At 43.4% G+C, this 17,457-nt stretch overlaps 1 protein-coding gene across 1 annotated transcript in view; it reads left to right on the top strand.

Moving 5' to 3' along the window:
* The window catches only part of LOC117363958 (extracellular tyrosine-protein kinase PKDCC-like), a 31,496-nt gene extending 18,918 nt beyond the window's left edge, over positions 1 to 12,578 (top strand). The window contains exons 4-7 of the mRNA XM_033952582.1: positions 4,634 to 4,713; positions 4,819 to 4,923; positions 7,183 to 7,359; positions 10,519 to 12,578. Coding sequence (XP_033808473.1) covers positions 4,634 to 4,713; positions 4,819 to 4,923; positions 7,183 to 7,359; positions 10,519 to 10,619 — 463 coding nt within the window. The 3' untranslated portion in view covers positions 10,620 to 12,578. The remainder of the gene's footprint in view (positions 1 to 4,633; positions 4,714 to 4,818; positions 4,924 to 7,182; positions 7,360 to 10,518) is intronic.
* Positions 12,579 to 17,457: the final 4,879 nt, after the last annotated feature.

Below are 17,457 nucleotides of genomic sequence, written 5' to 3'. Positions count from 1 at the left end.
TCATCTTTATCTACATTGCTTGAAAACTACAGAATATGGAGATTTCTCGGGCACACTATATAGCTACCCTACAGACTGGTGAGTTGTCCACAGTAGAGAATGACACGGGGACAAATTTGAGTGTCCCCGTCCCCACAGGAACTCAATTTCCCTGTCGCGTCCCCGTGAGTTTTGTCGCTGTCCCTATTCCTGTCCCATTCCCGTAAGCTCTGCCTTAATCGCACAAGCCTCAAACACTTATGATTTTAAAGTGTTTGAGGCTTGTGCAGATGAGGACGGAGCTTAGGCATTGGTAGAATGAGGCATTATGACATCACAACCTGAGCTCCAGAATGTTGCTACTTAGGATTTTTAAGTGTTTGAGGCTTGCGCAGATGAGGACGGAGCTTAGGCATTGGTAGAATGAGGCATTATGACATCACAACCTGAGCTCCAGAATGTTGCTACTTATGGCTTTAAAGTGTTTGAGACTTTTGCAGATGAGGACGGAGCTTAGGCATTGATGGAATGAGGCATTATGACATCACAATCTAAGCTCTAGGATGTTGCTACTTATGGCTTTAAAGTGTTTGAGGCTAGTGCAGATGAGGATGGAGCTTGCAGGAATGGGGCAGGGACAAGAAAAGAACTCACAGAGGATGGGATGGGAAAATGAGTTCCTGTGGGGACGGTGAAAAATTTTATGGGATATGTTACCATCTATGTCGTATGAATGGTTAGCAACTAAGTGGGATGAGGAGCTAGGGGTGCCCATACGAACAACAGATAGTAGTCAGCCTCTTTCCCATATACCGAAGATGTTATGAGTTCTACTTGGCAAGAATGTACTTATCAAATAATATTTAGGGCATATTTTACTCAGGTGCAGGCGTTTTACTCTAGAATGACTGACTTTCCAATATGTAAGAAGTGTGGCTAGTAACCCAATTCTTTTTCTCATGCTTTATTGCTGTGCCCTCATATATACAGTAAGATCTTTTTGTGACAAAATACTATACTATTTGAGTGGACTATTTGATACCATAGGAGTCAACTTTTCAAAATAATTAGGGGTGCTCAAAAGCCCCACCCCTGACCCCACACCCATAATAATGGTGCTAATTGTAATGCCATTTTTTCCATTCATTTCATATATACATACACAATATAAACTTATTAACAATACTTAACATAGTAACATAGTAGATGACGGCAGATAAAGACCCGAATGGTCCATCCAGTCTGCCCAACCTGATTCAATTTAAATTTTTTTCTTCTTAGCTATTTCTGGGCAAGAATCCAAAGATCTACCCGGTACTGTGCTTGGGTTACAACTGCTGAAATCTCCGTCAAAACCTACTCCAGTCCATCTACACCTTCCCAGCCATTGAAGCCCTCTCTAGCCCATCCTCTGCTTCTCAACATAAATTCCTACCAGAACACTTGGCCTTCATTACACACATGCAGAACACGGATAAGCCCAATGCAAATACAGGACCATAAACTAAAAGTACTAATATACACAAATGACACCCTAAGATGCAGGACTCTACATGCAGTATAACCACCAGACAAACAAACAAATTCATTTCAAGTTTCAAGTTTATTGGAGTTTTAATATACTGACTATCAAGCTAATATCTAGCCGGTTTACATAAAATTTTTTAAAAAGATAGAAAAAGAAGAAAAAGTAAAAAAAGAAATTTAAAGAAGTACAAGTAATATAAAATATTAAATAAATTAGAGTGTGTAGTGAACATTCAAGACTTTAACATAACAGACTAGATAGTGGGGGCAAAAGGGGAATGGGTGGGTAAAGTTACATTGTAGAGAGAAAAAGGAGATAGAGGGGTTGGGGTTATAACATATAGGGTGGGGAAAAATGAATGTGATGTAGAGTAGTATATGAAGTATGAAATTAAAGAGAGGTTTAGACTGAAGAAAATGCGTCATGAAATAGGAATGTTTTTAAGCTTTTCTTGAATTTATCGAGATTTTGTTCTTCTCGAAGTGGTTGTGGGAGAGAGTTCCACAGTGTCGGGGCAGATACCGCAAAATTTATTTTTCGTGTGTAGTAAAATTCTTTTATAGAAGGAATTAGTAGGAAATTTTGATTTGTAGATCTAAGAGTTCGAGAGGAGTATTGAGGAATGAGAAGTTTGTGAAGAAATAATGGTAAGTGTGAAGATTTTATTTTGAATGTCAGTAGAATAATTTTGTATGTGATACGATGTGTCACATATTTTGTACTGTTCTTTCTGAACAGTACAAAATATAGACAGTTCCCAAAACTGACACATTTCAAACATTAAATTGAAAATAAAATTATATTCCCTACCTTTGGCGATTTTTATTTTTCTAATCATCTTTTCCCAGGCTCTGGTTGCACTACCTTCCTTCTGTCTGTGCTCTTAACTGTATTTCTAGGGCCACCTTATCCATTTGCTGCTTTTCTCTCCTTCACTTTCTGCCCTACTTCCATCTTTGGCATTCAACTTCCATTTTTCTGATTTCTTCTCAAAATCTATCTTCATGTCTGCCTTTCCCCTCCCATCTATCCATGTGTACCATCTCCTCCCTCTTTCTCTTCCCCTATTCCCATCTATCTATAAGAAGCATTTCTTCTATCTCTCTCCCCTTCCCCTGTGTACCATCTCTTCCCTCTCTCTCCCTTTACCCTCCATCCCTGTTTCACCACCACCTCCCTCTCTCTCCCCTTACCTTCCATCCTTGTGCACCATCCTTCCCACAGCCTGGCATCTCTCCTCTTCTATAGTCTAGCATCTCTCTCTCCTTCCCTCCCTCCTGTCTGCATTTCCCCCTGCTCTCATCCCTCCCCGCCCCCACCCCTGAGGTAATTTAAAACAGCTCCAGGGGGCTCCATGGTCCAGGCATCTCTTCCCCTGCCTTCCCTCTCTCTCCCTTCCCCGCACCTTCCTGGTCTCCTTTCAATCATCTTTTTTGGAGGGGCCCCACCATGGTAGCCATTCTCACATGCTACCGGCGCTGCCCCAAAGCTTTCCCTCTGCCGCAATTCACCCAGGCCAAAACAGGATATTGCATCGTGGAGGGAGGGAGGGAAGAAGAGGATCATAAAAAGGGAAAGATTTGGGGCAGTGCTGGCAGCTTGTGAGAATGGCTGCTGCGCCAGGGCCCCTCCAAAAAAGAAAATTTGAGCTTGAAAAGCGACTGGGAAGGTGAGGGGAAGGAAGGGAGAGGGACAGAAAGGGAAGAGATGCTCGAACCACATTCCGACCCTGGTCACGTGATGTCCCAAAACAGAGCTGGTGCCTATGTTGGGTACTACTGCTGTGAGCTCTCCAAAGGGAGTTCTGTTTGGCAGGGCTGCCAGCTGTGGAGTTTTTGGAAAGGGGAGACGCTTGCTTTTCCAGACGTCTTGTGTGGTGGAATAGAAATGCATAATGCAGTACTGGTTACAAGATTCTCCATCTGGCTTCTGGCATTGGAGGAATCGATTCCATCGCTTGTTGCTTTTAGAAGCCAAAGAGGTATTTCTTCCCCTAAATGTAAAAGGGCTCCCATACTGACAGAACTATTTTTTTAAATCTTCAATTGCTCCCACATAGAGCCAGAAGTCTAGTGTTGAATAAATTGAACCTCTAGAACTTGAGGCTATGGCAATGTGGTCATTTCTTCTTATGATGTTCTTTAGGGGGGGCAAGAAATAGGTCTGTGGGATAATAGAAAAATGTTCTTGTTTTTAGCATATAATACTGTGTTAGTGGGGCTTTAAGGACGCCAGCTCCATCTCTTATATTTGGACTGTTGAAGAATCTGTAGTGTTATTTCAGTACACCGACGTTTGAGCGCAGGGCAAAAGCACTCCGATAAAGCCACGCTGACAATTGCGCACAGGGATGAATGCACCACGCCACCCGAAGCTGTTATTACCGTTCCCGTTAGTGCTGTGAGGGGGGGTTTGGAGGGGAACCCCCAGTACACTGAGAAATACGCTCACATTGAGGATGTGTGTGTGTGTGGGGGGGGGGGGTTCCCCCCACACACGCTGCCCATCAGAGCAGAAGAGCCGGTGTTTGGGATAAGAGTGGGACTTTTCGGTGTATTGAGGGGGTTCCGCCCCCCACAACCCCTCTCAACATGAGCGTGAGTATTTGTCAGTGTAGGGAGGGGGTTTCCCCCACACTCACTCACAGCGCTAATGGGAACGGTAATAACAGCTTCAGGAGGCGGCGCGCGTAATTGTCGGCACGCCAATGTCTGGCGCACTTTTGTCGAGTCACCGTTATTTCTGTATTGAACTGTTGACTTTCTCTATAATAAAACAGATTTAACTTAAGAAACCCTTCGCTCTTCATTCAGTCTTCTGCACACTTCTTTGCCTCTGGGTTTAATAGCTAATGCCTTCATTCCCCCGGGATTTAAATGAGCTGCACGCTGCCATCAGAGAGAGTGTTTGCACCGTTTGCTCTAGCACAAAACTCCCTTTAGCACTAGGTAGTCACAATATTATGCACAGAACGCTAAACTGTACACAAAATCCCCCTCCCCTCCATACACTTTATTGCATCATAGCCCTGGTCTCATAGCTTTGGAAAGTGTAAAATGCAAATGAGCAAAGCCTTATTATGCTGCACCAGAGAACTCCTAAACTAATTCTGGATTATTATTTCAGGTACTTTTTTACATACCTTTTGCCTCACACCGCGCCTTCTGCCTTGAAGCCGTTTCTTTACGACATTATGAATGCAACAGGTATTGGCTGCCATTTTGAAATGCATCCATTTGGGGAAGGAAATTGGTGCTCTTTCAATGGGTCCCTTCAACATTTTGTTCTTTTTTTTTTTTTTCCCCCACTAGGTGATTTGCGATATGGAATAAATGAAACTCTAGAAGCTTTTGAAAAGGTTTTGTACCTGTACAAGGCTGGATTGCATCTACCAAAGAGATCACAACCTTTAAAAGGTGGGACGTTCCGTGCTTTGGTGAAGGCTACTGGAACTGGTCAAATGTGAACTGTATTTTGTTACCTGCCCATGTTGGATGTTCAGAAGAATCTTTTGTGATCCCAGTTTAGTTGAGTTACCATAATTATGAAAACCAAAAAGAAGACACATGACCCTGGTCCCGCCCCCCCTAGCACAAACTGAGTCATAAGCACACGCCAGCAGAACAGGTGACCACAGTGGCAAACCTAGTATATTTGACACCTAGGGCATCATTTTTATCACTCTAAGCCAAAATCACCTCTAAACTAGCACCTTAAGCAACGTAAAGCAAGCCTCAGAGACATTAAATTCAGGCAGTATGCTGCTAGATGTAATAGCAGGTCAGAATCTCAATCATTGGCTTAAACTCTTACATGCCTCTAACATTTTTTTACATATATATCTGAGTTTTTAAATATTTTTGAATATTTTTTAAGATTAAATAGATAATTCAAAACGATAGTGCATTAAATTTCAACAGCACTTATCTTAGGAACTGTAGCACTGCAGTAGAAACCCGAGGGGGCCACCGTTTCACCTTGTCGGCTTCGTCAGGGGAGGTATTAAAACAGTGCCTAAACAATACAAAAAAGATTTATTTAGCATTGTTCTTATTTCAATCTAAGACAACTTTAGTACAAGTGCTTAATAAAAACAAACTTACGGAACAGAACTTTCACCGTGCCTCTAAATCTTTTCCTCAAAATGGCACCATCAGCTGAGGACGCCATACTATTTATAAGGCCAATTGAAATGAGTAGCGTCATCACATAAAAGACACAACTCAAATGTCATTAATGCATAGATACTATTTGGGTCTTAATGGTTGCTAATTTTATAGTCTTAAAGGCTCTTTTTAAGTGTGTTAACTTTAAGAAGATAGTAATGGCATTCTCTTGTAGTTGTTTCATTGGTTTTACCATCATTTTTATCACCCCACTCCTCTATATGAAAAAATTATTTTTAGTAATAATCCACAAGTCAGCAGCCATTAAGTTCATACCTTATGAACCCAATTAGCTTCAAAACAGCATGGGCCATTAAAAAACACTCCACTATGAAACCAAGGATATATCAAAAGTTCATCAAGGAACGGCTTCAAACTACCTCTAATGAAGGAATAGTTCATAGGGGAAAACACCCTCCAGGGATTCAATACAAAGTTAGACAAGTTCCTGCTGAACAAGAACTTGCGCAGGTAGGGCTAGTCTCAGTTAGGGTGCTGGTCTTTGACCAGAGGGCCACCGCGTGAGTGGACTGCTGGGACCGATGGACCACTGGTCTGACCCAGCATCGGCAATTCTTATGTTACTACAATGCCAGATGGAAACAATTTATCTATTGTGCCCATTTCCGTCTACCAACACGATGTGCTGCTTCAATCTTCCATCAGAAATTGTTGGCTTTGTATTTCATCTTTTATAAAATCAATAAAACTCTTTGAACTAAAAAAAAAAAAAAAAAAGAAAGTTGTTTTAAAGGTTTGTAATCTAATCGGCTGTGAAGCAGCTTTGTGAAACTAAAACAGTGACTCCCTGGATTACAAATCATTAAAACAATTTTCTGATGGAAGACTCGCCTCCCCTCACCTCTTCTCTGACACTGCTCTCTAGTTCCCAATTCTCCCACATGCCTCTTCCGCGGGGCGGCTGCTGTAATTGAACCTTCGGGCCGCTGGTAGTAGCAATGAGATAAGCCTGCTGCCGCCGGCCTGCCCCAGAAGCCACCTCTCTGCAAGTCCCACCTACACGGGAACAGGAAGTCACTGCTTCCAAATGCGGCCTTCGAGTTTGGGGAGGTTCGGGGAGGGGGCAGGATTGAGGGAGGAACGGGACAGAGCTGGAGGCGGAATGGTGCGGGACTAGGAGTGGAACGGGGCGGGGCCAATCTTCTTTTTTTTTTTTCAAAAAGGAGAACTCTGGCAACCCTAGGACAAACAAAGATTCCTGATTTGTAGGGGAGTTGGGGGAGAAGGAAAGAAAGAGGGAATACATTTCCAACAGAGGTGGAAGGGATGTAAAGAGAGGTGCTGGCCCAGGTAGGGTCATATAGATAAGATGACTGACTGGTTTTTCCAATGCTTCTCTTGCCCAAAAATTTCTCAACTTATACTCACGCCTATAAGGTAGTGATTTCTCTGCATCCCATCTTGGCTGCAGCAGTGTTTCTGTCACAAGTTCTGTCTTTGAACCATTCTAGTGCATGTCCTTATATACTTTTGTTTTCTGTTTTGCAGAATATCGAATCCTAAAGGGGTTCCACCTCCAGGAAGCACAAGATTACAAATGCTGGCCTTCTTATAGCCATTTGAGCTGTTTACTGTCCATTCATAATGAAGATGAGGCAGCAGTAATTTGCAACTCCCATCCCCAGTGTGAGAGCTTTATCGTCGGTGAGCACAGGACGTGGACAGGTGAGGCTGTAGCCATGGCCATGGCCTCCCCAAAAATTCTCTGTCGCTCTAGTTTTGGCCCTCCTGCTCACCCCTCTCCTGGTGTTTGCTTAAATCTTCGGGCAGCCACCGCACAGCGTCACACAGCAGGCCTACTCCGGAACCCTTCGTTCTACTTCCGGGGGCAGGCCTGCTCGTGGACATTGCACACCGGCTGCTGAAGGTTTAAAATTAAAGTGCCGGGAGGAGGTGTGTGGGAGACTTGGGAGCTGTTTAGAGGTCATGTGCCAGGGCGGAGCTCCTGGGCCCCCACCCCAAACAAAGCAGTGTTCCACAGCCTAAGGGCTGCAGGAATGCCTTTGTAAGAGAGACCAGGGTGCACTGTTCCCTCTACGCTGTGTGGGAGTCCTCCCACTGCATTGCTGCCAATGGAGATTAGGTTTACCAGATTTTCCAAATGGAAAATCCGGACCCGTGGCCCCGCCTCCAAGCCTGCCCTGTTTTGGATGGCCACATCCCATTTTGACCCCCGCCCCACCCATGCCCCACCCCCCTCGACCTGCATGAGCAGCAAATGACGTTGGACGGCATTCGCACAAGCGCCGGTTATGATGCGATGATATCACACGCGCGTGACACCGATGAGTTGCACGTGCGAATGCCGTCCCGACGTCACTCGTCGCTAGAAGCTTTTCAAAACCCAGACAAAGCGCTGGGTTTTGGAAAAGCCGTCCGGATCTACAGTCAGGTCCTCAAAAGGAGGACATGTCCAGGGTTATCTGGACGTCTGCTTACGCTAGTGGAGGGATGACTTTTTGTTTCCAGTCACTGGGGACAGGCAGGGTCCTCTGAAGTCCTGCAGAGTTTACTGCAGAGAGCTGGGCTGCTGAATCTGAGATCAGTGAAGATCTTGGACATTTGATCAAAGCCTACTAGGTCAAATTGGATTATAATTACGCCGTGACCCTTGCTTAGTTGTTCTTTGCTGTATGTTACTAGTGCTGCGACCACCATCTCAGTGCTGTGATTTTTTTTTTTCTGAATCCCGATTGTGAAGGGTGGAGGATATTGAAGCGTTGCAAGTAGCATTCGAGTTGTTCTGTGCCATATCTATTGATAAATAGGGGGCTGGAAATGGTTGGCTGACAATTGGTCACATCAGAGGGGCTGTGTTTTGAGTTCTTGGGAATGAGTATTAAGATAATTTCTCCTCCTGATTTGGGGGAAAAGGCCAGTTTTCCCCCATTGTCCCAGGTGCATTAAATAGATTGTGAGCCCACCGTGACAGAAGGGGGAAAATACATGTAAACCGTTCCAAACAACTCTGGGAAAACAGTATAGAAAATTGAATGAATGAATAAATAAATTTTTATGTGATAGTTGAACCTTTGGGTTATTTTTCATATGGTTGTTAGGGTGGGCAGGTGTTGAGACTGCAGTATGCTTTGAAGTATTTTAGGAGAAGCCATTTGGTGTCTCTTCAAAATCATTCCAAGATCAGTCTGCTGGTATTTCTGTAGGTGGTTTTATTGCAGTATTCCAGTCGGGTTTTCAGGATTTTCCCAATGAATATGCATGAGATCTATTTACATGCACTGCTTTCAATGCATATTCATTGGGGAAATCCTGAAAACCCGACTGGAATACGGCTCTCGAGGACCGGAGTTCCCTACCCCTGTCTTAGAGAGAGGAAGAGATAATGGTTACTGCAGACGGGCAGACTGGATGGGCCATTTGGCCTTTATCTGCCATCATGTTTCTATGTTAAACTGGCCCCACTCAAATGCAGCAAAAGAATCCAAAGATTGTTTTCCAAAGGGCCAGGAAGTGGGCGCCATATGTAGAATCCATGAATATGGGTCCATATATGTGCAGAATGACAAGTTCTGACAGTACAGCTCCTACAGCTGTTCCGTATTTCCTCTTCTGGAGTTTGTACTTCAGAGGTGGTATAATGATAAGCTTGGAAGAGGATTAATTAACTTTTGATTTAGGAGGTGTAGTCTGCTACCAGGTTCCAGGCCAGATCAGCCAGTTGTGCAAGTCGTATCTTGGGTCTCCCATTACTTGTAGCTACATGTTTGCTAAACTGCTGTATGTCTTGAGGCAGACGCTTAATTTCTTTCTTGTGATGCCAGCCCAGGAATGTGCTACAGGGCTTTTCCTAGTGAATATGGACATCTTCCATGCAATTGAATTTCAACTAGGAGATTGCTTTTTCTTTAGATAATGCCAGATGGTCATGATATTTCAGATATAGAACTAACAGACCTAGTCAACAGATTTCTCGAACTTGGTGGAGTTTGGAAGATGGTCATTAGAAAGGCCAGGTTAGAATTTTCTTTTGCTATTTGTTAATATGTGTTTCCCCCCCCCCCAACCCTCCCTACAACTTTTCTCTCCTCTTCTAATGTGGACTATTGGTTTCTTGTAATTTGAGTTGTTATTGCACTTTCAATTAAAAAAGACAAGATTTCTTGACCTCAAAAGTCCTAAAATTGAGAGAGCTTTATGTACTGATGTTCAAAGTTCCAATTCTACCAAATGACGGTTCTATATGTTTGTTCTACATAAATATGATAAAGTTTTTGTAGTGCATTATCCATTCCTTTTACAAAACTGTAACGCAGTTTTTAGCGCCAGCCGTGGCGGTAACAGCTCCGACGCTCGTAGGAATTGTATGAGCGTCGGAGCTGTTAATGCCGCGGCCAGCGCTAAAAACTGCGTTACAGTTTTGTAAAAGGGGGGGTGGGTTATATAATGCTGCATATTAGCATTACTTGCTAAGAGAACAGAAAATACGAAATATTTCGCTAGTAAATTTTATGAAACCTACTGATAAAATCAAAAAGATTTTTCCAAAGCTGTGGTGGTGATGCTGCCACGGTAAATGCGCCAAAGCCCATTCCGTTTGCTTATTTAACGCGGCAGCATCATTACTGTGGCTTTGTCAAAGGGGCCCTTATATAAGTTTGTCAAGAGAGGCGTAGATCTTTTGGAAACATCTTTCAAGAATACAGCAGCCACCTGTAGTCCTTTCTATAAAGTCCCAGCCTAAGGGCCTGAATTCAAGGTTGATGTTTTGTCTTTATGCGTAAAAACATTTGATATGTGCGCAATCAAAGTGACCTGAGGTGCACACGTTCAAGCTAATGCCGTCTTTTCTTGGATTTTCTCCAGGGCGCCACCTTGCCACATTTCGAAGTAGTTCCACTGACTTGATACCTGATGCTAATTCTACTGTCTATATCAAGAGATCCAGTGCATCGAGAAAAAGATAAGGCACTGGAAAAATCCAGCTGGAACAGAGGGTTTGCACGTAACCCGGAGAGTCTGCATTGGTTACGAGATGCAATCTACAACACTTGAACCAAGCCCAGTTGTCTGCTTTCCGAGACCAAAGACTTCCTACCGCAATCTCTCGCCCATCTACCAAAGATGTTTTTTCACTCTCAGTTTGGGCTTCGTGTGCTTCCATAATGCTCTGGTATGCGATATGAAGAGCAGGCGTGTCTGCTGAGAGAAGGGCCACCGTGGATTAATTTCCATCATGCCTAACCAATGAACAAACAGTTTACCCAGGAGAGAGTGACTGGAAGAGTAATTCTACAGCCTGTAGACGGAAGAGAGCTATTTAATATATGAAACAATTTAATGGATATTTTTAGACTATGAGCGTGCTCAACATCATTGAATATTCCATCTCTTTGAAAGGAAATTCATAACCTACATCCACAGCAAATCTACATTTACAGTAGTGGTCCTGTTTCCCTTTGTAATGCTAAGGCGAAAGATGACCAGTCTAAGTCGACTGCCTTTATAGCTATCTTAATATATTTTAAAATTTTTTAATTTTGAAGGATTGGAATAGAGTACAAATGATAAAACTATCAAGACAAGCATTAGGATGAATAATGGGAAGCAGACACCGTTTACGTGGGCTGGCAAGATGACTGGAAACTGCTGCAATAACCAACGTGTGGCACAAACAAACTAATAAATAGGGACTTGGCCAGCAAGGACTGGTGAGAGAGAGAATTTAGCAGGGCTGAGCAACAGATAAAAGCATTTTCTGTAGACAAGGCTCATGTGATAATCAAAAGAAGAGAAGAACCAAGTAGATTACAAAACAGGCAATTCATGAGGTGCATCTGAAGTTAGGCGCCAGTAACACACACAGATTTATAGAAGTATTTAGGCTGGCAATTGGTGCCAGTTATTGGGCAGTTGTGTGTGTAAGTGCTAGAATCTATTTATGTGCACGTGACAGCATGGGGGCATTAGCATGGGTGAAGCATGGGCATATTGCCTAGTGATGCATGCAACATGGAATGATATACGTTGGGTGCATGGCATTGTGCGCATAGACGTGCCTACTTACACTGCACGGGGCAGGAGCTTAAGAAGATCACTCCTGCCCTATTTCACCACTCAACCATCAGAGCTTGAAAGGAGGGGTCCAGGAGTCAGGGTGGGGGCCCTAAAGTTATTCATGATTTTTTTAATATTCATGAGGGATCTGTGCCCCAAACCCCCACGAATATGAAGGGAGACGTGTACTACTTTATAAAATCGTCACCATAATGTCAGGAAAAGTGGTATGGAGGAGTCATAGAATAGGTGGGTTGGAATGTGAAGGGACTTGTTTCGATTCCTGGCTCAGGTCTTCTGCCCCCTGGGATTGGGGTGCTGTGGAGCCAGTGTTTCACAGCTCCTTCTATCAAAGAGCCCCATTATTCACGCAAAGGAAACATACTAGGGCCCATTTTCAGTCTGGCTGCTTCCCACGGTCAGCCGTGAACCTGTAAAGTCCATGCTGGGGCTTTAGCCAGCGACTGGAATTGAATTTCTGGTCTATTTTCTAGCTGAGGTTGACGTAGCCGGTTACGCCAATATTTGTCGACTGACTGGCTAAGTCATAACTAGCAAAGATAGACCTGTTGTTTAGGTTATTCTATTTGGCTTTTACACGTAGCCAGTTGGCCATTGAATATTGGTGTTGATTGGCTATCTCTCACTGAATAATAGAAGTTAGCCAGCTTAACGCTATTTAGCCAATCAGGAGCCATTCCTGACTGGTCAAATAGCACTATATATCTGGTGACTAGTGATCAAACTTGGTAAAGAGTTTGATTTATTTTTAATTATTTATGTTCCACATATCACATACATTAGTGATTTCTATTCCGCCTGTGCCTTGCGGTTCTAGGCGGATTACAAATTATAAGAGATCTGGACATTACCGAGAGAATGCAGATAACAAAATATTCAGGTACTCAAGCATTATTCCCTAACTGTCCCCGGCGGGCTCTCACTCTATCTAACGTACCTGGGGTAAGTGACTTGCCCAGGGTCACAAGGAGCAGTGCAGGATTAGAACCCACAACCCTTAGGGTGTCAAAGGCTGTAGCTCTATCCACACACTCCACAGAAATTCCAGAAGGAGCTGAAGATGATCATGTAATGGCTAGGAGAAGTGAGCTGGGAAGGGTATTAAAAACGGTGGTGGGTGATCCATAGGTAATTAGAAACGAAAGCCAGCGAGGCATGGCTTAACAGGATCTGGCTCTTATGAGCTGGAGATTGCAAGAAGAGGGTGTGGCTGAAAGGAAGGGACCTGACTACTTCACACACTGAGCTTCCAGCAGTGCTCCCTATTTGCTCAAATTTGCTATTGATTCTATTTAGAATGGGCAGTTATATCACATTGTATAAATATAAATAAATAATTTTGGTTGGAAAGAGAGAGGGACTGGAATCTGAGCTCGGGCAGGGACCATAGACCTTCATAAGAACATAAAATTGCCACTGCTGGGTCAGACCAGTGATCCATCTGTGTCAACAATCTGCTCAAGCGGCAGCCCTTAGGTCAAGACCAGTGCCCTAACTGAGACTAGCCTTACCTGCGTACGTTCTGGTTCAGCAGAATTTGTCCTAACTTTGTCTTGAATCCTTGGTGGGTGTTTTCCCCTATAACAGCCTCCGGAGAGCGTTCCAGTTTTCTACCACACTGGATGAAGAAGAACTTCCTTATGTTTGTACAGAATCTATCCCCTTTTAACATTTTAGAGAGTGCCCTCTTGTTCTCCCTACCTTGGAGAGGGTGAACAACCTGTCCTTATCTACTAAATCTATTCCCTTCATTATCTTGATTGTTTCTATCATTGTCCCCTCTCAGTCTCCTCTTTTCAAGGGAGAAGAGGCCCAGTTTCTGCTAATCTATCTTGCTGTTATGGCTAACTCCTCCAGCCCCTTAACCATTTTAGTCACTCTTCTCTGGACCCTTTCGAGTAGTACCATGTCCTTCTTCATGTATGATGACCAGTGCTGGACGCACAGATATTCATGGAGCCGGCAAATATTTTTAAGTCCTACTCACAAACTGCAAAGAATGGAGGAGCATTTTCAATAGGGCGTCTAAGTCCGACTTTGTTGGTCTCTACTATTGAGAGCCTACAAGAGAGCAGTCAAGAAAGTGAAGATCAACTTTATAAATGGATTTGGATTTTGGAGAGGAATATAGGAATATACTCAAGAACTAGAAACATCAGTCTGCTCATCTGCAGTAGCCACTATCTCCTCCTCGCCCTATTGGCTAAGGCTCTTAACATTTGCATCTCCTCTTCCTATAGGCCAAGGTTCTTTACACCAACATTGTGAGGTCTTAGAACTTTCTGATTATAGAAACATTGAAACATGATGACAGATAAAGGCCAAATGGACCATCTAGTCTGCCCATCCGCAATAACCATTATCTCTTTCTTTCTGTCTCTGAGAGATCCCACCATTACCTCTCTCTCTTTCTGAGAGATCCCACGTCCTATGCACTCTGAGAGGAGCAAAAACTAGTTTGATATTCAGTCTATATTTGTATGCAATATCTCCAATCTATGCAAACAAATCTCATACATATTTATTAGAAATTAACCTAAAGCCTAAGCATGGTGGGGGGGGGGGGGGGGGTCATGTTAATTAAATAGCTACCTATTAGATAACTCAAATTCTTTAAAACCAGCTATTAAACCTTTAATACAAACAAATATTATCTTAATCAATTCAGTTTTAATATTATCTCCCATAATTCATTTCATTACAGTACAACTTATCAATACTTAATTTATTAATAAATATCAAAATAATTTAGTCGGTGAACCTAATCCCCATCAACTCACACTCACTTCCCAACTTTCACACACATTTTACAGTCATTGTGATTACTTTTATCCAAAACTGGGTCTTAGTTAGTTCATTAGTCCATGATCATCTAATCCAGGGGTAGGGAACTCCGGTCCTCGAAAGCCGTATTCCAGTCGGGTTTTCAGGATTTCCCCAATGAATATGCATTGAAAGCAATGCATGCAAATAGATCTCATGCATATTCATTGGGGAAATCCTGAAAACCTAACTGGAATACGGCTCTCGAGGACCGGAGTTCCCTACCCCTGATATTCTAATCAGAGAGGCTTCAAACTGAGAGTTGCACAACAGTCTAGCACATGAGAATCACAGTTTCTTAAACAGAACCGGCAGGCCTCTCTGTCCTCATGATGGTCCTGTTCTTCAATTCATAAAGCATTCAGCTCAACACAAGACCGTGTTTCGCCACCTGGCATCTTCAGGAGCTGTATTTGCAAGGCTCACCTACATCACAACTTCACCAGTAAACTAAGCATGACTCGAGCAGGGACCCAGGGTTCGGCACAAGCCGGGATCAGCTGACAAGCAGGAAACACTTTCTACCAGGAAATCAAACTGGAAATGAGTGTGAGTTGATGGGGATTAGGTTCACTGACTAAATTATTCTGATGTTTATTAATAAATTAAGTATTGATAAGTTGTACTGTAATGAAATGAATTGTGGGAGATAATATTAAAACTGAATTGATTAAGATAACACTTGTTTGTATTAAAGATGTAATAGCTGGTTGTAGGAATTTGAGTTATACATATTTATTAGGGATATTCTGAAAAGCCTGACTGGTTTGAGGCCACTCCAGGATTGCACTCCTGTTCTATAAAAAGTGGTGAAAGGGAAAAGCCCAAGTGGGCGCTAAGAAATGAGAGAAGATAGGCATCCTCGCAGACTGCACCAATGTTTCATTCTCAAGAACGTCAGAAACACCAAGTTTCAGGCTGGAGATTTGGGGGACTCCTGGATTTCTGACCACCCCATCATGGTGCATTATGGAACTTGTGGCAATGATTTTTAGTGGACAGGATTAGGCACATCCATGGGCAGGACTGTCCTAAAATCTACAGCCTGGCACCGGAACATTGTAAAGAAATGGTAACCAAGATGCATGATGGGAGCTGTTAATGAAAAAAAGAAATCACAAATATGTTGTCAGGATGGGCTAAAAGCCTGCACTGGAAGATTCCTGTTTCTTTGACCCTGTGGGTTTTCAGTGTGCTTTCAGTGAAAGATGGTCTTCTAAGCCTCTTTAATTTGATTATGTGCAAATAAACTGTATGTCACAGAAAATACATATTTTTCATTTTAAACAGTAGTTTTTCTATCTGGTGCTGTTCTTAAATAAGTCATCTGCTCTGCTTTGCTACCTCTGTGTTTTCTTATGAAGCTGTGTAGAATATTTTTGAACATACAAATCACAATTTTGTACATGCCAAGAGTGGAAGGGGGAATTTGCTCCAGTCAAGAATGGAGTTAGGGAAGGAGCGGCTGAAGGCAATCTGCTGCCTGAGGCAAGGGATGAGCTGGTGCGCCCCCCCACCCAAGCATCCAAAATGGGGTTGGGATAATGGCTGCCACTCCCCTTCATCTAACCCCCCAATCAGTATTTTTTCCCATCCTTCTCCTCTCCCCCTGCATGTACTTTAAAATTGTCCTAAAAGTTGTTGCCGGGCAGTGGTAGTGAGTCACATAGCTACCTTGCACCGGCCACTACGGCCTGCCCTAGCGGAAACAGGAAGTTGGCAGAAGAGGGCGGGCTGCAGTGGTGAGAAGACGCCAGGACCGGCGCAGGGTATCTATGTGACTCGCCACCGCGCCCGGCAACTCACACTTTTAGGACAAATTGAAGGTAGATGCACGGGAGGAGGGGGAGAACGGTGAAAGATGCCGGGCAGGGGAGCGACAGAGAGAGCCGACCAGCGAGGTAGGTTAGCCGGCAGCAAGATGCTGCCTCCCATCAACAGTGCCGCCTCAGTTGGCCTCATTATAGGGCCGCCCCTGTCTTAGACCCTATGTTGCAGTAAGGCTATGATCTGGCCTAGAACTGAAGAGGACATAACATAGCAGTGGGTTTTGGTGCTTTCAAATACCTTCCTCGGGCCCTAGCGATGGGGGTAATTTTCTGTACTTACACAAACAACTATGCTAAAACCCTTATGTAGAAAAGCATTTGAATTTCATCTCTAGCTAATTGTCTGGGAAATAGCTGTCTCCTATTGGGAGTTTATGCCAGGGTGCAGTCACTGGACTGGGCTGTTATGTTTTAATTTATTTATTTAAGTATTTATATACCCCTTATAGTCTAAGTGGTTTACATTCAGGTACTCAATAATTTTTCCCTATCTGTCCTGGGGGGCCTCACACTCTATCTAATGTACCTGGGGCAATGGGGGTTAAGTGACTTGCCCAGGGTCACAAGTAATGGCAAGGGATTTGAACCCACAACCTCGGGGTGCTGAGGCTGTAGCTCTAACCACTGTGCCACACACTCCTCATTCCGTGTTTGTTTATCAGTATTTATAGGCTGCTGTTCGATATATCATCATAGCAGTTTACATAGTGCTAAAGAAAAGGAAGGAACTCCATTATCAATCGGAACGTAAAATACATAAGAATAATAAATTACAAAGTAAAATTCTATTAAAATAAAATAAAATAAAAAGATTATAAAAACAGCAGCAAATCTCTCCACCAACGTTCGTGCCAATATGATACTAAAATAATCACCCGAATGAGCATATTCTCAGCTAAGCGGGCTCCTTTTACTTCACTGCATTAGGGCTTTAACGTGCAGAATAGCGCGTGCTACATTGCCACGCGCACTAGACCTTCACGCCAGCATTGAGCTGGCATTAGTTTTTCCGCGTAGCGCACGGTAATTTCCTGTGTGCGCTAAAACGCTAGCCCACTTCGTAAAAGGAGCCCTA

This window comes from Geotrypetes seraphini, chromosome 7 (assembly GCF_902459505.1).
Source record: "Geotrypetes seraphini chromosome 7, aGeoSer1.1, whole genome shotgun sequence".
NCBI lineage: Eukaryota > Metazoa > Chordata > Amphibia > Gymnophiona > Dermophiidae > Geotrypetes > Geotrypetes seraphini.
This window is presented reverse-complemented; position numbering and strand designations above follow the sequence as displayed.